The sequence below is a fragment of the Hyla sarda genome, chromosome 2 (assembly GCF_029499605.1).
Source record: "Hyla sarda isolate aHylSar1 chromosome 2, aHylSar1.hap1, whole genome shotgun sequence".
Lineage (NCBI taxonomy): Eukaryota > Metazoa > Chordata > Amphibia > Anura > Hylidae > Hyla > Hyla sarda.
The window spans coordinates 78320815-78348686 of record NC_079190.1 but is presented as its reverse complement, the minus strand read 5'-3'; the positions used below and the strand labels follow the sequence as shown (position 1 = coordinate 78348686).

The 27872-nt window shown below is 44.7% G+C and overlaps 1 protein-coding gene across 6 annotated transcripts in view; it reads right to left on the bottom strand.

Annotated features, from left to right (window-relative positions):
• ITGA7 (integrin subunit alpha 7) overlaps positions 1-27872 on the bottom strand; it is a 258860-nt gene that overhangs the window by 45851 nt on the left and 185137 nt on the right. For all 6 annotated transcript variants that reach the window (XM_056562182.1, XM_056562181.1, XM_056562184.1 and 3 more), the window contains 8 exons: positions 26453-26660; positions 25052-25245; positions 17167-17255; positions 13545-13672; positions 11680-11775; positions 11096-11157; positions 2702-2871; positions 937-1086 (listed from right to left, as the gene is read on the bottom strand). In XM_056562182.1, the coding sequence (XP_056418157.1) occupies positions 937-1086; positions 2702-2871; positions 11096-11157; positions 11680-11775; positions 13545-13672; positions 17167-17255; positions 25052-25245; positions 26453-26660 (1097 nt within the window). The remainder of the gene's footprint in view (positions 1-936; positions 1087-2701; positions 2872-11095; positions 11158-11679; positions 11776-13544; positions 13673-17166; positions 17256-25051; positions 25246-26452; positions 26661-27872) is intronic.

Below are 27872 nucleotides of genomic sequence, written 5' to 3'. Positions count from 1 at the left end.
AACGCTTTGGAAATACCTTTTTTTATCCCTCTTCATTAGCTCAGGAGCACTGTCTTTCTGAGGGGTGGAAGGAGGCAGGTCCCGGCAGGCATGATGTCACATGAAGCCTGGCCGGGACTCTGCTTCTGCCAGTCTTCCTGTATGCTGCTCTCCCTCTGCAGCAGTGTTTCCCAACCAGGGTACCTCCAGCTGTTGCAAAACTACAACTCCCAGCATGCCCAGACAGCCAACAGCTGTCTGCAGTGTGCATACAGACTAAGTACAGGGGAGGGACGGCAGCCTCTGTCTGTCTCTCTCTCTCCTGTGTCTCTCTGCACTAAAAAGTCAATGCTGAGAACCAGGGGCGGTGGGAGCAATTACAGAGGCAGTAATTAAGATGAATGTCAGGGGGGGGCACAGAGCAGGGAGTGCAGTGAGATAATACAATGTATAAGATAACGTGTGGTGAGGGGCAGGGAGAACACAGAGCAGGGGGGAGGGGGAGGTGACTGGCCTCTGTTATATGAGAGGCATGTGCAGGCTTGTAGCTCTCAGTGCTGCTCCAGGCTGGGAGCGAGTCCTGAGCTGAGAGTACTGAACTTCCTGTGGAAGGACCAGAGCCCTTTCAGCATTAGTCCTAAAAGCTGTACGCTTACTATGAAAAGCATAGGAAGCTGCCTGCAGACCAGGCATAGAAGAGAGACCCCTAGTGGCCAAAAGTATAAAATGAAAAAACTGGTATAAATATTAATATTTTTTAATGAAGATATATTACAATATGTCTTCATTAATAATTATGAACAACATATTAAAAGTTTTTGTTGATGACAGGTACTCTTTAACCATTATAAATAAGGTCAACGTGTGCTCATCCTTTGCCACTATTACAGCTTCTATTCTGTTTGGCAGACGTGTTAGTTTTTTTTCATTCATGCTTTCATGCAAACACATTCTCACCTCTGTGTTGTAGACATTGGGTTCTTCTTCACTCAGAATAGGCATAAGAGTAGGTAAAGAATCCACTGAAGATTGTCTTCTATTCCGTGCTTCTACTATATTGTATGTCAGAGTGACTGGGATTGATCGAAGTTTGTCTCTAATATCCTCCTATACAATTTTAGAAAGCATAAAGAAATAAGGTGAGAGTAATGCTTTAAAGAGAAACTGACAGGCTGTTCACCTGCACTAAACCTAATATACTGGGTTATAATGCAGGGGAACAGTATTAAAAAGAGTGTTTACATACTTTAATAGGTGTAGGATTGCCAGAGTTATGTTGGTTTAACCCCCTCTTGCTATTGTGCTGCTGTGCACAATGGAGGCGGGGAGCCTGCCCACCGCACTCCCCTGCCTTCTCAATATTCCCCCCTATGCCCGCCCCTCTCATGAATATGCTAATGTCACTGCTGTCTCGTGAGCGCTTTGCTTTCTGAGCAGAGCACAGCCACCCTTGCCACCGTGTCAGGAACTGTTCATGTCAGGAACTGTCCAGAGTACAAACAAATACCTATAGCAACCCTCTCCTGCTCTGGACAGTTCCTGACACGGACCGAGGTGTCAGCAGAGAACGCACTGTGGTTAGAGAGAAAAGAACAACTCAACTTCCTCTGGAGCATACAGCAGCTGATAAGAACTGAAAGGATTAAGAGTTTTATATAGAAGTGATTTAAAAATCTGTATAACTTTTTGGCATTTGAAAAAAAATGTTTTCCACCGGAGTACCCCTTTAAAACTGTTCACCTGCATTTTAAGCCAGTATATTGGGTTTAGTGCAGGTGAATAGCCTGTCAGTTTCTCTTTATTAAAGGGGTACTCTGGTGGAAAACTTTTTTTTTTTTTATATAAATCAACTGATGGCATGAAGTTAAACAGATTTGTAAATTACTTCCATTAAAAAAATCTTAATCCTTCCAGTACTTATTAGCTGCTGAATACTACAGAGGAAATTATTTTCTTTTTGGAACACAGAGCTCTCTGCTGAATCACGAGCACAGTGCTCTCTGCTGACATCTGTGTCCATTTAAAGAACTGTCCCGAGTAGTAGAAGATCCCCATAGCAAACATATGCTGCTCTGGACAGTTCCTAAAATGGACAGAGATGTCAGCAGAGAGCACTGCGCTTGTGATGTCAGCAGAGAGCACTGTGTTCCAAAAAGAAAATAATTTCCTCTGTAGTATTCCGCAGCTAATATGTATTGGAAGGATTAAGATTTTTTTTAATAGAAGTAATTTACAAATCTTTAACTTTCTGGCACCAGTTCATTTAAAAAAATTTTTAAGGTTTTCCACCGGAGTACCCCTTTAACACAATATAGTATCAATGAAAGACACTTGCTTTTCTTAGAATAACTAGGAATGAGCGGCTTAACAGTGAAATGGGTCACATAGCACAATAATGTACATACAAAGATCCTCTGCTGCTAGGGTATCCAACATCCAATTAGTTCACATATTTTATTTGGCAGCTAGCAATCTATGTTTTCTGTATTTATCAACTGTTTCTCAGTTTGTGTGAACTATTTTTTGCTTTATGTATCATTTTTATATATTTGTGCATTTTATATAACACATTGATGTGCAATTTTTGGGGGTAATAAAATAATAGCTTGTTTTACATTTTGGTAATCTTATAATTTTGGTAAATAATAATAATCTCAAACCATGTTTATTCTATCAGATACTATTCTGGTCATATAAGCAGAGCGACGTGTGGTTCAGTCACCTGTAGCTGGAATACTGCAGTAGTGCAGCGGCTGGAGGACTGCTTGTGAAGCTCCACAGTGCTGCTGGACTGATATTCTGGATCACTGGGTTTCCGCTGTACAAAATATACCCGACTGGCCTTTGCTTGTTGCCTTCTACTTGTCTCAGCTTCAAATACACACTTTAGAACTAAAAATAAAAAAAAGACATTTCTAATGGAAAGATACAATAAACTACTTAAATACATCAGTCCAAAACTCACCCATATCAGCTAAGAGAGATATCCGTATGTACCTCAGGGTGGACTACTAAACTGACATACACATTAGACGCCATACACATTAGAAAGTTGTCCAGGCCTGCCAACATTTTCAGGTTTGGATAACTTTTGTATTGTGTATGGAGGCCTTTAGATGTATTGTTTTCACTCAGTTTAGGATTGCCTACCACACAGTGGCAGAAGTATATAATATGGGCAGCCAACTGATCCACTGTATGTGGATGTACCTTTACATTCACTATTAAATAGTCAAATAGCTGAGTGTTCCCATGGTGTGTCACTAAAATGAATAGCTGTTCCTTTTTTTCCAGTTGACGCAAAGGTCCACGATCAAAAGGAACTAAGCAGCTGGGAAAGCTAAATTTCTTTTTTCAGTTGGGGTAAAGAGGGGGGTACTGTGTGGGGACTCTGGGCTATCTACTGTGTGGGCAATTTGGAGGGACTGTATGGGGCTCGATTAGGGGACTGTCTGCTATAGAGGGTCACTTCTCAGGGGCTAACTACTGTGTGGAGGCACTAGTGGGGGTTACTACTATGGGGGACACAATTGGGGGTTAACTACTGTGTGAGGGTACATTTGGGTGGTAACTACATTATTAGGGGAGGTAGCAGTAACATTCATTAACAGTATGGTGGTATCATCTAGTCACTAGGCAGTGGTAATATGTGGGGGGGCGTATTTGCCACTAGGCTCTTGTGGTTGAGTCACTAGGGTGGCACCATCTGGAGGGTGGCGCGATGGAGCAGAAAAACAAAATTATATGTATACATATTTTTTTTAATCACCTCCTCTGCCTCTGCCCGGACATACAAGTGAAACAGGCATCCTTCCTGCAGGTGAGGAGGGTTGGGGTGGCAAGTGCAGGGACAGTTTGTCAGTACTACCCGCAAATATCTGTAAATTGCCAGCATTATTGGTCCAGCCTGCAACTATCATTAATGCAGCAATTGCAGCACCACTGCATAAAATTATCAGGAACAAACCTTCCTATACATGCTCATCCAACTGATGATTGGCCCATGTAAAGGTTTATATTTTACTAAACCAAAAGGTATAGATTCAGCTGAAGGCTAGGACCACACTGTGTTAGGGCTTCCATCAGAGGTATCCATCGGCATCCTGACGAAAATGGGATGCCGGCATAAACTGTAGGGGAGAGCAGTGGATGTCATTTATTTCTGTGGCAAGAATGGCGTCACCTAGTGACTCAGTTTGGATGTATGCGCTATTTTAAGAGGACTGAATAACGTAACAGACCATGCTCTTAAGGCGGCTTAAAATATAAGTATACGACCCATACAGATTCAGGTGACTCTATTCGGGCAATTGAAAAAAATGGCTTCCGTTGCCCTCCGTTACAGTATACATCGGAATCCCATTTTCAGCAGGATGCCGACGAATATGTTTGATGGCAGCCCTACCACAGTGTGGACCTAACCTTAGGCTGATTTCTCACACAGCGATTGCATTGGGCTGATGAACTGTTGTGTAAATTGGTATGAGGTTAGCTATAAGCCATTAAGTTGTAATTGGCAGTACACTAAACTGCACCTTAGCTTCAAAACTGCATTCACAAATAAACTGTGTGCAGCTGAGATCAGTCTGAAAAGTGTGCCGATAAGTGCAGTTTAGCCACTTACATTGCACCTACCATGTGGGAACCTCATATGCACTTTACTCAATAATAGGGGTGGGAGCACACATAGCGCCGAGGGGAGAATCTAAATATGGCCCTGAATATGTAGTCATGGTGTAGGATGGTGGAGGGGCCCAAGTTTTATGAACAGCCTGAGGCCCATGCCAAGAACATATAAGTCATTAGGGGAATTACATACAAATAACTAACAGACTGTCACGATTCGGCTGGCTGGAGGTGGATCCTCTGTGCCAGAGAGGGATTGGCGTGGACCGTGTTGGTGGACCGGTTCTAAGTTGCTACTGGTATTCACCAGAGCCCGCCGCAAAGCGGGATGGTCTTGCAGCGGGGGTAGCAACCAGGTCGACCTCTCTGACTGCTGAAGATAAGCGCGGTACAAGGGAGTAGACAAGAGCAAGGTCGGACGTAGCAGAAGGTCAGGGCAGGCAGCAAGGATCGTAGTCAGGGGCAACGGCAGGAGGTCTGGAAAACAGGCTAGGAACACACAAGGGAACGCTTTCACTGGCACAATGGCAACAAGATCCGGCGAGGGAGTGCAGGGGAAGTGAGGTATAAGTAGGGAGTGCACAGGTGATAACACTGATTAGGCCTGCTGCGCCAATCAATGGCGCAGTGGCCCTTTAAATTGCAGAGACCCGGCGCGCGCGCGCCCTAAGGAGCGGGGCCGCGCGCGCCGGGACAAGACAGACGGGGAACGGGTCAGGTACGGGAGCCGGGATGCGCATCGCGAGCGGGCGCCTCCCGTGTCGCGAATCGCATCCCGGCTGGGAGTGATATTGCAGCGCACCCGGTCAGCAGGTCTGACCGGGGCGCTGCGAATGAGAGGATGCTGCGAGCGCTCCGGGGAGGAGCGGGGACCCGGAGCGCTCGGCGTAACAATACCCCCCCCCTTGGGTCTCCCCCTCTTCTTGGAGCCTGAGAACCTGAGGATAAGACTTTTGTCTAGGATGTTGTCCTCAGGTTCCCAAGATCTCTCCTCTGGGCCACAGTTCTCCCAATCCACCCCCAAAATTTTTTTTACCTCTGACAATCTTGGAGGCTAGAATCTCATTCACAGAGAAGACGTCAGACGAACCGTAAACAGGAGTGGGAGAAACAACTTTGGGAGAGAAGCGGTTAAGGATGAGTGGTTTAAGGAGAGAGACATGGAAGGCATTGGGAATACGGAGAGAAGGAGGAAGAAGGAGTTTGTAAGAGACAGGGTTAATCTGGCACAAGATTTTGAAAGGACCAAGATAGCGTGGTCCCAGTTTGTAACTGGGGACACGAAAGCGGACATACTTAGCGGAGAGCCATACCTTGTCTCCGGGAGCAAAAATGGGGGGAGTTCTTCTTTTTTTATCAGCAAATTTTTTCATCCGGGATGAAGCCTGTAAAAGAGAATTTTGGGTTTCTTTCCATATGGTGGAAAGATCACGAGTCACTTCATCCACAGCGGGCAAACCAGAGGGCAAGGGAGTAGGGAGGGGAGGAAGAGGGTGACGGCCGTACACCACGAAAAATGGTGATTTAGCAGAAGATTCGGAGACTCTGAAGTTGTATGAGAATTCGGCCCATGGTAGAAGATCTGCCCAGTCATCCTGGCGGGAGGAAACAAAATGCCGTAAATAGTCACCCAGGACCTGATTAATTCTTTCTACTTGCCCATTGGATTGGGGATGATAAGAAGAAGAGAAGTTTAATTTGATCTTGAGCTGTTTACAGAGAGCCCTCCAGAATTTAGACACGAATTTGACGCCTCTCTCCGAGACGATATGCGTGGGCAAACCGTGAAGGTGAAAAATGTGTATAAAAAATTGCTTTGCCAACTGAGGCGCTGAAGGAAGACCAGGAAGAGGAATAAAATGTGCCATCTTGGAAAATCGATCAACGACCACCCAAACAACAGTGTTGCCACGGGATGGGGGTAGGTCTGTAATAAAGTCCATACCAATCAGAGACCAAGGCTGTTCGGGGACAGGCAGAGGGTGAAGGAGACCAGCAGGCTTCTGGCGAGGAGTCTTATCCCGGGCACAGACAGTACAGGCCCGCACGAAATCAACAACATCAGTCTCCAGAGTCGGCCACCAATAAAATCGAGAGATGAGTTGAAAGGATTTTTTGATGCCCGCATGGCCTGCGAGGTGGGAGGAGTGTCCCCACTTGAGAATCCCGAGACGCTGGCGTGGAGAAACGAAGGTCTTCCCTGGAGGAGTTTGCCTGATGGAAGCTGGAGAAGTGGAGATCAGACAGTCCGGAGGAATGATGTGTTGCGGAGAGACCTCTACTTCAGAGGCATCAGAAGAATGAGAGAGGGCATCGGCCCTAATGTTCTTGTCAGCAGGGCGAAAATGGATTTCAAATTTAAAACGGGCAAAGAACAACGACCACCTAGCCTGGCGAGGGTTCAGTCGTTGGGCAGACTGGAGATAGGAGAGATTCTTGTGATCAGTGTATATAATAACTGGATATTTTGATCCCTCCAGCAGGTGCCTCCATTCCTCAAGCGCCAATTTAATGGCCAGTAGTTCTCGATCACCAATGGAGTAGTTTTTCTCCGCCGGAGAGAAGGTCCTAGAAAAAAACCCACAAGTAACAGCATGCCCGGAAGAATTTTTTTGTAGAAGAACTGCTCCAGCTCCCACTGAGGAGGCATCTAGCTCCAATAGGAAGGGTTTAGATGGGTCAGGTCTGGAGAGCACGGGAGCAGAAGAAAAGGCAGACTTGAGATGTTTAAATGCGTCTTCCGCTTGGGGAGACCAGGACTTAGGATTGGCATTTTTCTTGGTTAAAGCCACGATAGGGGCCACAATAGTGGAGAAGTGTGGAATGAATTGTCTGTAATAATTGGCGAACCCCAAAAAACGTTGGATAGCACGGAGACCGGAGGGGCGTGGCCAATCTAACACGGCAGATAGTTTATCTGGGTCCATTTGTAGTCCCTGGCCAGAGACCAAGTATCCTAGGAAAGGAAGAGATTGACATTCAAAGAGACATTTTTCCATTTTGGCATAAAGTTGATTGTCCCGAAGTCTCTGAAGAACCATGCGGACATGCTGGCGGTGTTCTTCTAAGTTGGTAGAAAAAATCAGAATATCGTCCAGGTAAACCACAACACAGGTATATAGGAGATCGCGAAAAATTTCATTAACAAAGTCTTGGAAGACGGCAGGGGCGTTGCACAGGCCAAAGGGCATGACCAGATACTCAAAGTGTCCATCTCTGGTGTTAAATGCAGTCTTCCATTCGTCCCCCTCCGTGATGCGGATGAGATTATAAGCACCTCTTAAGTCCAGCTTGGTAAAGATGTGGGCGCCTTGTAGGCGATCAAAGAGTTCCGAGATAAGAGGTAAGGGGTAGCGTTTTTTTACCGTGATTTTATTAAGTCCGCGGTAATCAATGCAAGGGCGTAGGGAGCCATCTTTTTTGGACACAAAAAAAAATCCAGCTCCGGCAGGAGAGGAGGACTTGCGGGTAAACCCCTTTTTTAAATTCTCCTGGATGTACTCCGACATGGCTTGGGTTTCTGGAGCAGACAGAGGATAGATTCTGCCCCGGGGTGGAGTAGTACCCGGGAGGAGGTCAATAGGACAGTCATAAGGCCTGTGAGGAGGCAAAGTCTCAGCTTGTTTTTTGCAAAAAACATCAGCATAGTCCAAATAGGCCTTAGGAAGACCAGATACCGGGGGAACCACAGGGTCACGACTGTGAGTACTGGGAACCGGTTTAAGACAGTCCTTGTGACAAGAAGTACCCCAGTTCTTGATTTCTCCTGTGGACTAATCAAGGGTTGGGGAATGGCGTTGAAGCCACGGTAATCCAAGAAGAATTTCTGAAGTGCAGTTAGAGAGGACCAAAAATTCAATTTTTTCGTGATGGGGTCCGATGCACATTAGGAGAGGTTCCGTGCGGTAACGCACGGTACAGTCCAATCTTTCATTGTTAACAGAATTGATGTAGAGGGGTCTGGCGAGACTGGTCACCGAAATGTTGAACCTGTTGATGAGAGAGGCCAAAATAAAATTTCCTGCAGATCCGGAATCCAAGAAGGCCATAGCGGAGAAGGTAGAAGAAGATATCCGCACAGGCACAGTAAGGTGTGGAGAAGCAGAGTTCACATCAAGAGCTGTCTCACCTTTGTGCGGAGTCAGCGTACGTCTTTCCTGGCGGGGAGGACGGATAGGACAATCCTTCAAGAAATGTTCGGTACCGACACAGTACAGGCAAAGATTCCCCATGCGGCGTCGTGTCCTCTCTTGAGGTGTCAAGTAGTGTTGAGCGGCATAGTCCATATTCGAATTCGCGAATATTCGCGAATATATGGAGGAATATTCGTCATATATTCGCGAATAATCGCGTTTTATTTTCGCATATGCAAATATTTGCGTTTGCGAAAATTAACATATGCGAATATTTGCATATAAGAAAACCTGTGCAAGCAAAAATTCGCATATGCGAAAATTAGCATATGCAAATCTTCGCATATGCGAACATTCGCGCACCAGTCTCACACAGTAGTTTTAGTTTTTCTTTACACCACACAAGCTGGAAGCAGAGAGGGATGATCACTGTTATGTGTACTGTGAAAAAAAAAAAAAAGAATAATTCGTAATTACGAATATATAGTGCCATATTCGCGAATATTCGCGAATTTGCGAATATGCGATATTCGCGAATAAAATTCGTATTGCGAATATTCGCGAGCAACACTAGTATCAAGCGAGACCGGTCAACTTGCATAGCCTCCACGGCGGGAGGCACAGGAACGGATTGTAGAGGACCAGAGGAGAGAGGAGCCGGGGAGAGAAACCACCTCGTGCGAACAAAGTCCATATCCTGGCGGAGCTCCTGACGCCTTTCGGAAAAATGCATGTCAATGCGGGTGGCAAGATGAATAAGTTCATGCAGGTTAGCAGGAATTTCTCGTGCGGCCAGCACATCTTTAATGTTACTGGATAGGCCTTTTTTAAAGGTCGCGCAGAGGGCCTCGTTATTCCAGGATAATTCGGAGGCGAGAGTACGGAATTGGATGGCGTACTCGCCAACAGAAGAATTATCCCTGCACCAGGTTCAGCAGGGCAGTCTCAGCAGAAGAGGCTCGGGCAGGTTCCTCAAAGACACTTCGAATCTCCGTGAAGAAGGAGTGTACAGAGGCAGTGACAGGGTCATTGCGGTCCCAGAGCGGTGTGGCCCATGACAGAGCTTTCCCAGACAGAAGGCTGACTACGAAAGCCACCTTAGACCTTTCAGTAGGAAACTGGTCCGACATCATCTCCAAGTGCAGGGAACATTGCGAAAGAAAACCACGGCAAAACTTAGAGTCCCCATCAAATTTATCCGGCAAGGATAATCGAAGGCTGGAAGCGGCCACTCGCTGCGGAGGAGGTGCAGGAGCTGGCGGAGGAGAAGATTGCTGGAGCTGTGGTAATAGCTGCTGTAGCATCAAGGTCAGTTGAGACAGCTGGTGGCCTTGTTGCGCTATCTGTTGCGACTGCTGGGCGACCACCGTGGTGAGGTCGGCGACAACTGGCAGCAGGACTTCAGCGGGATCCATGGCCGGATCTACTGTCACGATTCGGCTGGCTGGAGGAGGATCCTCTGTGCCAGAGAGGGATTGGCGTGGACCGTGTTGGTGGACCGGTTCTAAGTTGCTACTGGTATTCACCAGAGCCCGCCGCAAAGCGGGATGGTCTTGCAGCGGCGGTAGCAACCAGGTCGTATCCACCAGCAACGGCTCAACCTCTCTGACTGCTGAAGATAAGCGCGGTACAAGGGAGTAGACAAGAGCAAGGTCGGACGTAGCAGAAGGTCAGGGCAGGCAGCAAGGATCGTAGTCAGGGGCAACGGCAGGAGGTCTGGAACACAGGCTAGGAACACACAAGGGAACGCTTTCACTGGCGCAATGGCAACAAGATCCGGCGAGGGAGTGCAGGGGAAGTGAGGTATAAGTAGGGAGTGCACAGGTGATAACACTGATTAGGCCTGCTGCGCCAATCAGTGGCGCAGTGGCCCTTTAAATTGCAGAGACCCGGCGCGCGTGCGCCCTAAGGAGCGGGGCCGCGCGCCGGGACAAGACAGACGGGGAACGGGTCAGGTACGGGAGCCGGGATGCGCATCGCGAGCGGGCGCCTCGCGCGTCGCGAATCGCATCCCGGCTGGGAGTGATATTGCAGCGCACCCGGTCAGCAGGTCTGACCGGGGCGCTGCGAATGAGAGGATGCTGCGAGCGCTCCGGGGAAGAGCGGGGACCCGGAGCGCTCGGCGTAACACAGACATGGAAAGGTACTGTGTGTAGCAGGTGGGTGACTAAATATCATAGGCATTTCTTTATGGCTTTGAAAATGGGCGATATAGTTGATACTGATGGTTTCTGTTTAGAAGTCTGGACCTCTGGATAGAACTCTGGAGCCCAAAATGCTGTTTCATGAGTACACAGTCACATTTCTATGATTTTCCTTGTAAAATAAAAGCAGTTGAATTCTAAGTTTATACTCACTGATTTTGGGATTGTAGTTTGCTGGAAAAGAGGTGTAGCTGAAGCATACCCTAAATTCCACACTGAAATCACATAAAAAGACATGTGAATGACATCATATATGACATAAAAGTAAAAACAAAAGTATGTATTATGCATTAAGACTACACATTTATTTGCTTGGGCATACGAGCATCATAAAGAAAAGCACCTTGCTCAGGTTCTTTCCTCTATATTAGTAAAAAGCAAAGAGGTGCCACAAGAACTCAACAAGTTTTATCGCAAAATACTACTAGGAAAAATAGTTCAGCCATATTTTTTAAGTCCCCCCCAGCACAAAACTTTAGAAGAGTACAATGATAAAACAGCCGGATGGCTAGCTGGTAAACTACTGTTTATGGGGGTAACCCGATTGTCCCACAACATTGGCCATCAGGCAAAACAAAGGGGAAGCATGTTTGATACATAAACCCTATCCTTGGGAGGTAAGTACTGCCAGAGGAGTCTCCCATTCCATTCTGGACATGCATATTTATAGGGGCATTGGGAGATATAGTTGTCAGCGGAACCATCTTTCCTGAATGTTCCCCCCGCAATTCACTCACCAGACCCCAGGTCCATGCTTGCAGCTTTGTTGTTCTAGATCAATGTTTTGTGGAGTTATGGTTACATCTTTAAAGACACGGATAACATTACGTGACCTGGGACACATAAATGAGACATATTTATTTGAAAAAAATTGACTACCAGAAGACCAGACAAAGAAGAAGAGCACAAATATAGGCTGGCTTTATATTTATTAATGTAATTGTGCCAGTTGGCATTTTTTGTAGGTTTCCACCAGATTAAAGAGGCATCTGGCTACTGTTTGAAAAACAATTTTGCCACCCATTTTCAGAGCTTGTTCCATTGTTTGGCTAAAAATGTGGTAGGTATGTTTGTAAAGATTACAAATGCCCTAGAACACCTTTTCCCCTAAATAACTTCCTTCAGGGAGAAACACTTGAGAAAACAAAGCTGAAGGCTTTATCCAATTTGATACAGATGACACTATGTTATTGGATATATATTACTAGTCTTCTTCTAGCACAATGCTTCCCAACCTGGGCTATGAGTAATCCGCCAGGGGTACTTAGCAGTTCTGGGGATACATAAAAAAAATTGGTAATGGTGGCCACTGTTCACTGCTTTTAAAGGGGTACTACGGCCTTAGATGTCTAGGGTCGGAGTACCCCTTTAAAGTGGCTGCTGGTACACTGACTTTGCTGCCTCAAGGAGTGGAACAGGTGGACAGCAGAGGAGACGCTCAGACACTGGGCTGCTGTGGATGGTAACTGCTGTCAGCTGTGGAGCTCCACTGCTTTTCTGGGCTAGGGACCTAATGTTACAGGGCTATAGCAGTAGGTTCTCGGACCAGTGGAACAGTGGAGCACCAAAGTGGGGCAGTACGGGGGCCTACAACTATATATATAGGGGCAGTATGGAGGCCTACAACTATATATGGGGGCAGTGTGGGGGCCTACATCTGTATGGGGCAGTGTGGGGGCCTACTACTATTTGGAGACCCATTGGGGGACTACACCTAGATGGGGACACAGACGAGACCCTCAATTATATGGGGCACAAAGGGGGGCAACAACTATATATGGGGTACAAAGGGGGCCTACAACTATATGGGGGAAAATTTGGGCCTACAACTATATGAGTGCACAGAGGGGTCCTACTACTGTATGTAGGAAGTCTACTATTATATGGGTGCAGTATGGAGACCTACAACTATATGGGGGCACAGAGGGGACCTAACTACTATATGGGGGCACACAGCAGGCACATTTATGTGTTGGGCAATACACATGGGAATTCTGTAAAAAGGGTGGGCAATGTGTTGGAGAAAGTCTTGACCGTAAGAAATCCTAATGGAGGTCAAGGCTGCATAGTGAAGAAAAGAGAAAAGTGAATGACTCTGATCAGAAAAGACATCATCATCATCTGTCAGGGGGCCTAGGGAGATAGGGAGAGGAGCAGGGGCATGTGGAGAGGATATGGAGTAAAGAAAAGCATATACATTTTAAATAACAGCACATATATTATTTCTAATATAGTCTAATATAGTCATTAATGTGGGGGGGTATAATATGTGAAAATGGGCTGCCAAAGGCTATGCAGGCAAAAAAAAATGGTTAGGAACCACTGTTCTAGCACCAAGATATATAAAACTAGAACTAAAACAGTTATTTGCTTTATAATCAATGAATAACTACATATTTATGACATAATCCCTATTCTTTCCCATCACTCAAAGTTTATGATTTATGAAAAGTAAAAATTAAAATCTATAAGGTAATGGTTTCCATCTGTGAAATGGTCTTTACCAGGCTTCATGGCTGTTCTGAATTAATACAAACTCTAAAAACAGGACAGAAAACCAATATACAGTAAACTGTATGTTAAATATCCAAGTGTATCTCACCTGTAGAGGACCACAGTGTCTGCTAAAGATCCTACGGCAAGGTCCGGATATGAGTTTCCATCAATGTCTAGACCTCCAGACAAGGAGTAGCCAAAGGTGTTTACACCAACGCTAATTCCGTCCAACACCTTTAAGGCAAAAAACACAGTGGACATAGACACAACATACAAAGCGTAATGGTTAACTGGAAATGGTATTAACATTTTTTCACACTTTAGGAAATAATATCTCACACCTACAAAGTATACCACAGTCTAACATCTGATGTCTCTCCCTGCAGCTACGTTAGTTGATGCTGAACCTTTCCAAAACGACAGAAATGTAAAAATGGTATATGCACATACACTATACATACAGGTACATGAAGAAGACGACATTGGTTATAGCCCTTCTCAGAACATTAGAAAAGCTACAGAAATTTATTTGGGAAATATTGAAAAGTTATTGAAGTTATTATTCTCCGATCTGATGGCAGGGAGCAGATCTTGGACACTAAAAGATAAATATCTCTTGTTTACGGGTAACACAATCATGGAAATATATACAGAAAATGAGGGGGTTAAAGGGGTACTCTGCCCCTAGACATCTTATCCCCTATCCAAAGGATAGGGGATAAGATGTCTGATCGCAGGGGTCCCGCCACTGGGGACTCATGCAATATAGCATGCAGCACCCACCTGTTCCTGCTCCGGAAGCGCTGGAGGGTCTAGGTCCCGACCACCTGAACGGAAGTCTGTGATGTCACGAAACAGGTGGGTGCCTCATGCTATATTGGGGGGGTCCCCAGCAGCGGGACTCCTACGATCAGACATCTTATCCCCTATCCTTTGGATAGGGGATAAGATGTCTAGGGGTGGAGTACCCCTTTAAGTATCTCCTTGAGTAGAACGGCAAAAAGTGTGTGGAGACTTATAGGCCATTCATGATCCAATGGTAATTATGGAGAAAAGGGATATGCAAAGTAGCCTAAAAGAAAAAGAGCTTGTCCTCTTCTGCCGCCTAATGGAGATCGCATTCTTCCAAATTATTGTTTGACTCCTTGGAGGGTTGTCTGGGCAGCATGTTGTTTATACGTATGCTTTTAGAGATGTGATGTCAAAGGCCTGGCTGAGTAGGGAAACCCCTGCAGCCACTCATCACTTCCCAAACCCTGAGTATATGTTTTAAAAACATGCTACTAAACCCCAGATAAAGAACCTTAGAACATTACCGAGGATTTTAATAGCCAAGCCAAAATCTCTTCCAAAAGGGAAAGTTACCCATCTGTAGACAGCTGTTTGTTACCTCTCGTCAGTACAGAATGGGTATTGGCTGGTAGAGAGGCCTTCGTCTTCTTGGGACTGAGGGCTTTCTCCCCAAAGTCATGTTTTAAGGCTCTTTAAAGGGGTACTCCACTGAAAAAGTTTTAAATCAACTGGTGCCAGAAAATTAAACAGATTTGAAAATTACTTCTAATTAAAAATATTAATCCTTCCAGTACATATCAAATGCTGTATGTTCCAGAGGAAGTTCTTTTCTTTTTGAATTTTCTTTCTGTCTGACCACAGTGCTCTCTGCTGACACCTCTGTCCATTTTAGGAACTGTCCAGAGTAGGAGCAAATCCCCATAGCAAACCTCTCCTGCTCCGGACAGTTCTAAAAATGGAGAGAGGTGTCAGCAGAGAGCATTGTGGTCAGACAGAAAGGAAATTCAAAAAGAAAAGAACTTCCTCTGGAACATACAGCAGCTGATAAGTACTGGAAGGGTTGATATTTTTAAATAGAAGTAATTTACAAATCTGTTTAACTTTCTGGGACCAGTTGATTTAAAAAAAAAAAAAAAATGTTTTCCAGTGAAGTACCCCTTTAAGGAGTCAAAGATCCACTTGCAGGGATGCTTCCTCCAATAGGTGGCACCAGAGAGCAAACTCTTTCTTCTTTTATCCTTTTTCCCCCAAATTTCTAGTGAAAACCAAATGGCGTATAAGTATTCTTAAGCCTCTCTGCTAACCAGCCAGAGCCCTGCTCTGTCCTGATGAGGGGGATTAACCCAAAAACAGCTGTCTACCAATGGGTCACATTCCCTTTTGGTATGACTATTAAGGAGAGCAATCTCTTTTCCTTCTAGGATAAAGCTACATTGCATATCATTTATTCCTATATACAGAAATGCACGCAGCCGTAGAATCCCAGATCTGCCTTTAGGGAACAAATAGTTACAAGAAAACTTTTGGAAAGGCTCTTCTGTTCTCACACTAGGTGGTCCAAAACTGTCTTTGGGTCCAAATATAAAACTCCTGCACTGAACAGTACTATGTTTGTGTAAAATGGGTATTAAACGGGTACTCCGGTGGAAAAATAATTTTTTTTTTCAGATCAAGTAATTTTTAAACATATTTGTAAATTACTTCTATTAAAAAATCTTAATCAATCCAGTACTTATCAGCTGCTGTATACTACAGAGGAAGTTCTTTTCTTTTTAAATGTATTTTCTGTCTGATCACAGTGCTCTCTGCTGACACCTATGTCTATGTCAGGAACTGTCCGCAGCAGGAGTGGTTCACTATGGGAATTTGCTTCTGCTCTGGACAGTTCCTGACATGGACAGAAGTGTTAGTAGAAAGAGCACTGTGGTCAGACAGAGAAGAACAACTCAACTTACTCTGTAGTATACAGCAGCTGGAAGGATTCAAATGAAAAATGTTTAATCTTTAAGTAATTTACAAATCTGGTAAACTTTCTGGAACCAGTTGATTTATAAAAAAAAATAGTTTTCCACCGGAGCACCCCTTTAAGGACCTACACAAACATACAGATGGTCCTATGCAGCTCACCATCACAGAGAAGAGGATACTTCTACCTGTGGGCTGCAGCTTTATTGTATTTTCCTATGCACACTGTCTTTATTGAGACATTCACTTAAAGTGACACAATCACACTCTCTCTCCCCCCTTTTTTTTTTTTTTTTGCAAAAATATATACAACTAATCTAAGAATGATATACAAAAAAGAACTCTGGAGGCTCTTAGCGCACTTTTTGATCAAAACGTGTCCCCCATCCACCATGCGGAGGTGGCCTCATTTCGGATGGGACCCTAACACTCATTCCACTCACCTCTGCTGGGCGTACAGCCTCTGACTGGGTGACATGCTGGATCTTTGTTTTTGCTGTGCAATTTAGGGGGAGCTACACCCTCTGTAGCCGTGCACCCCTCCCCGTTCACAGGAGTTTTTTTAAATTGATAGTGGATCCAGCATGTCACCCAGTCAGAGGCTGCATGCCCAGCAGAGGTGAGTGGAAAGAGTGTTAGGGTCCCATCCGAAATGAGGCCACTTCCACGTGGTGGATGGGGGGCACGTTTTATTCAAAAATAGTCTCCATTTTTTGACCAAGAGTGCTGCTGCAACCTTCTTTTTTGTATATTCTGTATTTGCCCAGCATCGTGCACCCATGTATTAGATTGTTGTGCTGATTATTTTTCTTTTTGTTTTTGCTAATCTAAGAATGACTTTCCGTTCAGACACATTCAGTGTTTGAGCTAATAAGTGGATGGTGAGAAATCTGTATAATAAATTTTCATTTAAAAATAATACATGATAATGGAGCCTCTAACATTAACTTTTAGCATTACTATTAGGTTACCTGCACGGGTTTGGTCACTAATCCTGTTTTACTTCCAAGGTATATGAACACCTTCCCACTTCCATCAAATGGTGCCCCTACTGCAATGTCTGTGATAACATAAAATGTGTTAATATACAATACAAGTAAACACATTCGCAATCGCTTCTACGGGCAGAGCTGGTTGCACTTTTGTTATAGGGTACATACCTTATTTTTCACAATTGATTTGAGTGATTAATCCAAAAATGTACTGAAACCAGGCAGTCTAAAGATGCGCCAAATGTATTACTGTGATTCATACATATATGATAAAATCTGACATCTAACTTTGTCTGCTAAGCCACGCCCCTTTCTAGTAAACCACACCCCTTGCCCATAGCAACCAATCGGATCGCTTCTTTTATTGCCTCTGCAAAAGGAAATAAGCGATCTGATTGGTTGCTATGGGCAACTTTTTCTCTGCACAGGTTTTGATAAATCTCCCTCATACTGAAATGGGTAAATGGCACGCATTTCAGTTTTTTTGTGTATTTAACGTACCGTATTTTTCGCCATATAAGACGCACTTTTTCTTCCCCAAAACTGGGGGGGGGGTAGTTGGTACGTCTTATACGGCAAATACACATTAAAACCCTGTCCTATCTTGGCGGTCCCTGCGGCCATCAACGGCCGGGACCCGCGGCTAATACAGGACATCACCGATTGTGGTGATGCCCTGTATTAACCCTTCAGATGCGGCAATCAAAGCTGACCGCCGCATATGAAGCGAAAGTGACCTCTAACCCGGCTGCTCAGTTGGGCTGTTCGGGACCGCCGCAGTGAAATCGCGGCGTCCCGAACAGCTTACAGGACACCGGGAGGGACCTTACCTGCCTCCTCGGTGTCTGCTCCTTGCCGGGATCCCTTGCATGGCCGGTGCTCTCCTTCCTCGTCATCACGTCGCTGCGCACGCCGTCCCGTCATCCAATAGGAGCGGCGTGCGTAGCGACGTGATGGCGGCAACGGAGAGCGAGCATACCAGGCAGCAGAGACATTCCGAAGCGATGGGGACACCCCGGGGACGCAGCGACAGCGATGGAGGGCGACATCCAGGGCAGCGGTGACGGGTCCGGAGCGGCGGGGACACGGGAGTAGTACCTCCTATACCAGTGGTCTTCAACCTGCGGACCTCCAGATGTTGCAAAACTACAACTCCTGGCATGCCCCGACAGCCAACGGCTGTCCGGGCATGCTAGGAGTTGTAGTTTTGCAACATCTGGAGGTTCGCAGGTTGAAGATCACTGTCCTATACTTTACATTGTATTTGGTTAAGAATCTTTTTTTTCTAGATTTTCCTCCTTTAAAATTGGGTGCGTCTTATATGCCGGAGCGTCCTAAAAATACGGTAGATTGTTATAATATACAATATTAACACAACATTGAAGATGGTGCTTTAGGCTTATCTGCAGTGTCTAATGGAGGTTTATGTCAGAGGGGCCTCCTGACATCTACCTCCGAAGTATGACTCTGAGAGAAACCCCACTAACAGAGGTCCAACTTACCCTCTTCTGGTCTCTATCAGGTGACGTGGGGCTATGGATTTATTTGCCATGTGTGTCAGGAGATTTCCAAATGCATATGACACATATACACCATAAATGTGATGTGCATACACAGCCATGCTGCTTTGGCCCTTTTCCACATGACCTATTAGTTTTTTGGAGGGTGTGAGGAAACCCTCCAAACACCAAGAGAACATATAAATAAGCATTTCAATGGCTTTTTTTTATTTCCCATTTACCTTTGTGCACCAGCAGCAAATAGAATCCACAACAATAAAAGTTTGCTCCAGCACCATGATCCATTACAATTCTTCCTTTATTGGTCAACCATACGCCATAACTTGTATGTATTCAAAGTCAGACGTGTTTCACTCTCTGCCAAGCCCTTCTTCATAGAATATGATTTGAACACGTTATATTATTTATACAATGGATGAATTGTTACACACAGGCTCTAGAGTATGGCTTAAAGATTCACCAATAGAGGAAGATTTTTAAATGATCACAATGCTGGAGCAGGTTTATATCATTGTGGACAACATACACACTCCATGGAGAACGTGTCCTTAGTTAAATTGTAATTGAGGATCCTAGTGTAACATGTTGTCTTCTTAAGGCAACATCTGTCTTGCACATCCATGGTAGCTAGAGATGAGCAAACTTACAGTAAATTCGATTCGTCACGAACTTCTCAGCTCGGCGGTTGCTGACTTTTCCTGCATAAATTAGTTCAGCTTTCAGGTGCTCCCATGGGCTGGAAAAGGTGGATACAGTCCTAGGAGACTCTTTCCTAGGACTGTATCCAGCTTTTCCAGCCCACCGGAGCACCGGAAAGCTGAACTAATTTATGCAGGAAAAGTCAGCAACCGCCGAGCCGAGAAGTTCGTGACAAATCGAATTTACTGTAAGTTCGCTCATCTCTAATGGTAGAAATTGTTAAAGGAAAGACCCCTTAACAATCAGACAGGACACTCCAGTTCCTTTTGATCTACATATCTCTATCATTATTGTCACTTGCTCCCTGCTCATTTGTCACTTGCTCTATGTCTGCTCGATGGCCGTTTGCTGCTTGCTCACTGTGTACTCCTTGCTTTCTTGTCACTCACTCCCTGCTCTTTTGTCGTACCTCTCCCAACTCATTCTCTACACACTTTTCAAGCAATCACTGTTAAATTTGTCCCCTGCTCCCTAGTCCTCAACACACACTCCCTGCTCGCTTGTCACATCCTTTCTGCTTACTTCAAATGTGCTTTCTGTTTCCTCCATGCTCGCCTTTTGCATGCTCACTACTCACTCCTTGCTTGTTTGTTGTGTGCTCCCTGCAGGGCCGGCATTAGGGGGAAAAACTTGGGCAATTGCCCAGGGCCCCCATGTCAAAAAAGAGCCCCTGAACACATATATAATCAGAGGCACATTACTGCATTTTGCCACAATTTGCACAAAATCGCAGTAAAATCGCAGCAAAAACTTCACAATTTTGTGCAAATTGCAGCAGACTACAGTAATGTGATCATGTGGGAGCCCAGGCTTCAAGGAGCGCACAGAGTAGCACAGACACTCACACTGTATGGTAAAGGACCTTCCTGATGATGTCATCGCAGGTCCTTTACCATACAGTGTACAAAGGGGAGGAGGAGGAGGTAATAGGGAAAAGCATTGGGGGAGGGGGCTGTGAGGAGGGTGGGAAGACCAGTACATGTGATGAGGGGCATATAAACTGTATATAGGGGTTAAAGTTAGCAGTATATGGGGAGCATAGGAAGCAGTGTATAATGTGAGATAGAGAAAAAGTATATGTGTAGAAGGGGGCCATAGGGAGCAGTATATATGTGATAGGGGGTCATAGGGAGCAGTATATATGTGATAGGGGGTCATAGGGAGCAGTATATATGTGATACAGGATCATACGTAACAGTATATGTGAGAGGGGGTCATAGGGAGCAGTATATATGTAAGACAGGGGGTCAAACAGAACAGTATATATGTGATAGGGGGTCATAGGGAGCAGTATATGTGAGATAGGGGGTCATACGAAACAATATATATGTGATAGGGGGTCATATGGAGCAATATATGTTAGATAGGGGGTCATATGGAACAGTATGTATGTGATAGGGGGTCATAGGGAGCAGTATATGTGAGATATGGGGTCATAAGAAACAATATATGTGAGATAAGGGGTCATACAGAGCAGTATATGCGAGATAGGCGGTCATACAAAACAGTATATGTGAGATAAGGGGTCATACAGAGCAGTATATGTGAGATAGGGGGGTCATACAGAGCAGTGTATGCGAGATAGGGGGTCATAGGGAGCAGTATATGTGAGATAGGGGGTCATAAAAACAGTATATGTGAGATAGGGGGTCATACGGAGCAGTATATGTGAGATAGGAGGGTCATATGGAGCAGTATATGCGAGATAGGGGGGTCATACGGAACAGTTTATGCGAGATGGGGAGACATAAGAAACTGTACATGTGAGATAGCGGGTCATACGGAACAGTATATGTGAGATAGGGGGTCATAAGAAACAGTGTATGTGAGATAGGGGGTCATACGGAACAGTATATGCAAAATAGGGGTCATACGGAGCAGTATATATGAGATAGGGGACATACGGAGCAGTATATGTGATAGTGTTGCTCGCGAATATTCGCAATTCGAATATTATTCGCGAATATCGCATATTCGCGAATTCGCGAATTTCGCGAATATAGCGCTATATATTCGTAATTACGAATATTCGTATTTTTTTTTTTTTTTTTCTTCACAGTACACATCACAGTGATCACCCCTCTCTGCTTCCAGCTTGTGTGGTGTAAAGAAGGCTGTAATACTACTGTGTGAGACTGGCGTGCGAAAATTCGCATATGTGAAAATTAGCATATGCTAATTTTCGCATATGCGAATATTTCGCGCATGTTAATTTTGTACTTGCTAATTTTCGCATATGTTAATTTTCGCATGCGCGAATATTCGCATATGCGAAAATAAACCGAGAATGTGCGAATATTCGCGAATATATGACGAATATTCGTCCATATATTCGCGAATTCGAATATGGCCTATGCCGCTCAACACTAATATGTGAGATAGGGGACATACGGAGCAGTATATGTGAGATAGGGGACATACGGAGCAGTATATGTGAGATAGAGGGTCATACGAAGAAGAATATGTGAGATAATGTGTCATACCGAGCAGTATATGTGAGATAGGGGATCATACAGAAAAGTATATATGAGAGGGGGCCATGGGGAGCAATGTGTGGAGGGGGAGGGTCTTTTGATCCAATCTGGGATCTGTACTCCAAAAGTCATCACCTATACACAGAATATCTGATCGGTGAGACCTGGCCCTTGGGACCATCACCGATCATGAGAAGAGAGGTCCCATGTCCCCCAAATGAATGGAGCAGCATCTCACGATCACCTGCAACTCAATTTGTTCGCTATGGGACTTATAAACATTGCTGATCGCTGCACTCACATGTATGGAGACCCCATAGAGAATGAATGGAGTGACATGGGATCAAGAGCTGCTGCTCCAATCACCCAGGGGTTCCAGTGGTCGGATCCTACCGATTAGATGTTTACACTGTCCCCTAGGTATGCTGTAGGCAATGGGGCAGCAGCAAAGCGAAGCAGGTTGGCAGTGTAAAGAATGGTGTTTGTGTTACTTTAGAGTTTAGGGTAGACTCCAGAAGTAAGGGGCCACAGATGCCTTGGTATAGTCGTCAGACATCAGGAGACAACATCCTATTTGCTTGAGCTGGATGGAGAAGAGAACATATACAATCAGAGAAGATGCCCCCTGTGGTCACTGGATGTAATAGTCCTGTATGCTGTGACTACTCCTGATCAGGAGAAAGTTGTTCTAACATGGCCACAATACAGGAGTGTTTTAGGGTCTGATTTCTTTTAATGGTTAAAGCGCAACTGTCGCATAAAAATAAGTTAATAACCATCAGCACAGCCTGCGAGCTGATCACTGGTATACTGCAGCCTACGAGCTGATCACTGGTATGCAGCAGCCTACGAGTTGATCACTGGTATACTGCAGCCTATGAGCTGATCACTGGTATACTGCAACCTATGAGCTGATCTCTGGTATACTGCAGCCTACGAGCTGATCACTGGTATACTGCGGCCTACAAGCTGATCACTGGTATACTGCAGCCTACGAGCTGATCACTGGTATACTGCGGCCTACAAGCTGATCACTGGTATACTGCGGCCTACGAGCTGATCACTGGTATACTGCGGCCTACGAGCTGATCACTGGTATGCAGCAGCCTACGAGCTGATCACTGGTATGCAGCAGCCTACGAGCTGATCACTGGTATACTGCGGCCTACGAGCTGATCACTGGTATACTGCAGCCTACAATGGTATACTGCAGCCTACGAGCTGATCACTGGTATACTGCAGCCTACGAGCTGATCACTGGTATACTGCAGCCTACGAGCTGATCACTGGTATACTGCAGCCTACAAGCTGATCACTGGTATACTGCAGCCTATGAGATGACCACTGGTATACTGCAGCCTACGAGCTGATCACTGGTATACTGCAGCCTACGAGCTGATCACTGGTATACTGCGGCCTGCGAGCTGATCATTGGTATACTGCGGCCTACGAGCTGATCCCTGGTATACTGCGGCCTACGAGCTGATCACTGGTATACTGCGGCCTACGAGCTGATCACTGGTATACTGCGGCCTACGAGCTGATCACTGGTATACTACAGCCTACGGAGCTGATCTCTGGTATACTACAGCCTACGGAGCTGATCACTGGTATACTGCAGCCTACGAGCTGATCACTGGTATACTGCAGCCTATGAGCTGATCCCTGGTATACTGAAGCCTACGAGCTGATCACTGGTATACTGCAGCCTACACTGGTATACTGCAGCCTACAAGCTGATCATTGCTATACTGCAGCCAACGAGCTGATCACTGGTATACTGCGGCCTACGAGCTGATCACTGGTATACTGCGGCCTAGAAGCTGATCACTGGTATACTACAGCCTACAAGCTGATCACTGGTATACTGCAGCCTACGAGCTGATCACTGGTATACTACAGCCTACGAGCTGATCACTGGTATACTGCAGCCTACAAGCTGATCACTGGTATACTGCGGCCTATGTGCTGATCATTGGTATACTGCAGCCTTTGAGCTGATCACTAGTATAGTGCAGCCACATCTTGGTTTTGGCACTTCGTGTCTTCTATGCTGTAAAAACATATTCAGGGATCTACAATGCCCTGGGGCTGCCAAGCCTCTCTTCTCTGGCGTCACAGCACCGCCAGAGTCTGACAGACACGCAGCTCTGTTTCTTTCTATTATGTCACTTGTGCGGTCAGCGAGCGGTGCTGGGGCGGTGCTGTGACGTCGGAGAAGAGATTGCAGATCCCTGACTATGCGCCTCTCTGACTTTTGGCAACTGTGGATAAAAGTTGTTTTTACAGCATAGAAGACACGGCGTGCCAAAACAAATGTATGGCTGCAGTATACCAGTGATCGGCTTGTGCTGTGTTGATAGGTTATTGACCTATTTGTATGTGACAGCTGTGCTTTAAACAAAGGAAGTATTCACTATCGGGGAGATTTATGAAAGCCTGTGTAGAGGATCAGTGGTGCAGTGGCCCATAGCAACCAGTCAGATTGTTACTCTCATTTTTAAAAAGCCTCTGGTTCCTATGGGCAACTCCACCACTGATCCTGTGAACAGGTTTTCATAAATTTCCCCCTATATAGCTTAGCGTTAGACCCTATATTGCATTTGTGTTATGGCCTTCAGCTGAGATGCAGTACAATAAAACATAGTGATCTTTGGCCATGTGACCCATGGGCCCTATTTTTATTTTTCCCCAGGGCCCTGCTCACTCTTTCCTTGCTTGTCACACACTTCATGCTCACTCCCAACTCATTTGTTGTGCTCTCCTTGCTTGCTCCCCACTTACTTGTGCTCTCCCTACTCACTCATCGTGCGTTCCCTGCTTCTTCCCCACTTGCTTATCATGTACTCTGTTTACTCCCCATTTGCTTGCTGGGTGCCCCATGCTCGATTTAAACACACCTCAGTCTCACTTGATTTAATGTGTGCTTTCTGTTCACTTATAATGTGGTCCTGTTCACTTGAGTTGAGCTCTCTGCTGGCTTGAGGCATAATCCATGCTCCACTGTCTCATGTTCTTTTGCTTACTTGATGTGCAATCCCTTGTTGCATGTTGCTGGCTGCCTGGGTTTATAGTAGTTTGATAACTATAACCTTCCCATCTTTGCTTTATCATATCACAGTGGAAAATGGAGTACAAACTAAAACGCAGTATATTGCATTAACTCAAGACCTTTAAATCCATCCTGGTTGATGTCTCCCAAGCTTTCTATAGTTAATCCAAACATGGATCCATCAGTTCCATTCAGCCGAATAGGGGGAGAGCTGTTAAGTATTCCACCTTTATTCATGTACACGTAGACAGCTCCACCGATCTCATCCTTGCGTGAGAAGAAATTTGGGGCTCCCACCAACAGATCTGTCCAACTAAATTAAGTATAAAAGAACAGAAAATCACAATGCAAAAAGCATTGTAGTAAGCCAAGAAAATGAAATAAATGATATGGTTAATAAATAGAAAAGCAATAAAATAGTAGCTTAGTAAAAATGTAGGTCTTCAAGTGCCCCAGTGTATCAGGCTGTCTAGTCTAAAACTGTCTAGTTTTAACATTAGATTAACTATTAATTGGCTTGCTTTGCATCAGTCATGTGCCTTTGGTGGATAGTAGTGTTGCTCGCGAATATTCGCGATGCGAATTTTATTTGCGAATTCGTGAATATTCGCGAATATAGCACTATATATTTGCAATTACGAATATTCGTTTTTTTTTTTCCCCAACATTCGTTTATGCTAATTTTTGCATATGCAAATTTTCGCAAATGCTAATTTGAATATGGCCTATGCCGCTCAACACTAGTGCATAGTTCTAGCTTTTTTAGGACATGCCTCTTTCCTAGAAGCCCCACCACTTGCAACAATTTATGCAACAAAGATGACTAAAAAGCTTAATAAATCTCCCCTATATGTTTTTGGTTAGCTGTTGTCAAACAAGAAACGTGTTTTTTCAAAAAAGTAAAAAAATGGAGAAAAGGGCCTAGAAGCACACACAGATGTTGATCTAAGATGGTAGAAATCCTATACTTGCTAAAATTTGCATTGCCAATAGAACACCTTTGGCACAGAGTTTGAATTGATGTAGAAGAGCATCTAAATGGCACTAACTTCTTAGAAATGTACACAAATGAAAAGACTACAGTTAAGACATCTCTGGAAAATATATTTCAGAGCAGCCATAGCCAGTTCTTCTTTAATCTAAATAAATATAGTAAGTCACAGGTCTAAGCCACTATTTCTGACATATACACTTTATGTAGCACCTGGGACTAATGCCTGAGGGGGAACCGCAGGGCACCACAGTATTTTAAATGGCACTAGTACAGATGGTTCATTGGGGCCCAGCAATGTCAAATTTAACTTGACAAAACTATGCTTTATGGTAGATATGTACGAATATTCAACCAAATACATAAATAGGTTGCTAAAAATTAGTAGAATTATTCTATTCAGAAGCTACAACAAACAAATACACGTGACGCTGGCTGGTAAACAGTTCTTTATGCCAGCTGAGCTATGGGTAATGTGATGGCAAACACATGAGATTCTAACACAGCAGGTCCAGTTTCAGTGACTTACCTATCATTATTGAGATCCTCCATTACTACTGAGTACCCAAAGGATGAGGCCAGAGTTTCTCCCCATAGAGTCAGTTCTGGAACAAGTTGGCTTCCCCCTTCCCTGCGCAGAATAACCACAGCCCCCGTGTGATTGGCCCGGGGAGCTCCGCTCACAAAGCTCAGCTTGTTCCGCCCTGTCACCCCCCACCCTGAGTCCACTGAGAAACCTGGAGAATGTAGGGCAAAAGTCAGAAATGTTTTTTTTTCTTATCATGAAGCATATTTATACATATGAAAGCATCACACATAGGAGGAGATGTTAGAGGAATGAAACAGCATTGAGGGTTAGAAATCAATAACACCCATAAAACTAAGAAGCCAAGGTATAGATGAAAGATATTAAGGCCTATATGAAGAACCATAGTAGGACTTAAATAAGAAACTGCTCGTTCTTTGGTAGACTTAGGTGAAGATCCTATATTGCAACTACCGCATGCAAATGAAACCATGCCCATATGCACTGGTCAATGAATACATGATTTGCTGGTGATGTTTTACTGCCAAAATCATGCATCCATTGGCCACCGCAGCACCTTTTTGCCCTGTGTGGTTTCATCCGGATGTGGAAGCTGCAATGTGGAATTTCACTCTAAATGTAGGGTCACACGTGCCGTATTTTGCTGCATATTTTCTGCAACTGATTTTGCTACCCACTTACTTCAATGGGTAGGAAAATACGCATCAATGTACGGCACGTGTGACCCTACCCTTACAAATGCTTGAATCATCAGGGAAATTTAAGAAGGCCGTGCACAGTTCACTCCATGCACAATACTTCCCGAACAGCAAATACTGATCAAGTCTATTTTAAGAAAATAGAGGTACAATTGGCAAGTTTTATAACATTTGACAAAAACAAAAAGTGAACCAAAAAACTCAGATAGCAATGGTGGGTATTATACAAACCAGAAAACTTTATTGTACAATAAAATACAATAGAGAGATCACAGTGAACGGGCCAAAGTGGATTTAGAAGTGCAGAAAAGAACCAAGCTCCTACACGGCCTTATTAAATCTACCTCAATGTATTTTGGACTGATCATGGAATGAATCAGTGTACACCATAGATTTCCAACCCTGTCTGAAAACTTAAAGGGGTTATAGCAAGATGAACAGTCATCTCTTATCCCAGTGGACAAACCCTCCAATCCTGAGAACAAAGAACATATAGGGCGGCAGAGCATATACGTGACCAGTGTTACCTCCATTCTCCATAGGACTTCCAAACAATGCCCAAGTGCAGTGGGGGATAGATAACTCTGCATTTTAGGATAAACCCTTTATTTATTTTTTTTCACTACATGGTATATTCTTCTTTTATATAAAGCATTATACTATATATATACTGCAACGCTCACTATATCGTAACAACTTGCCAC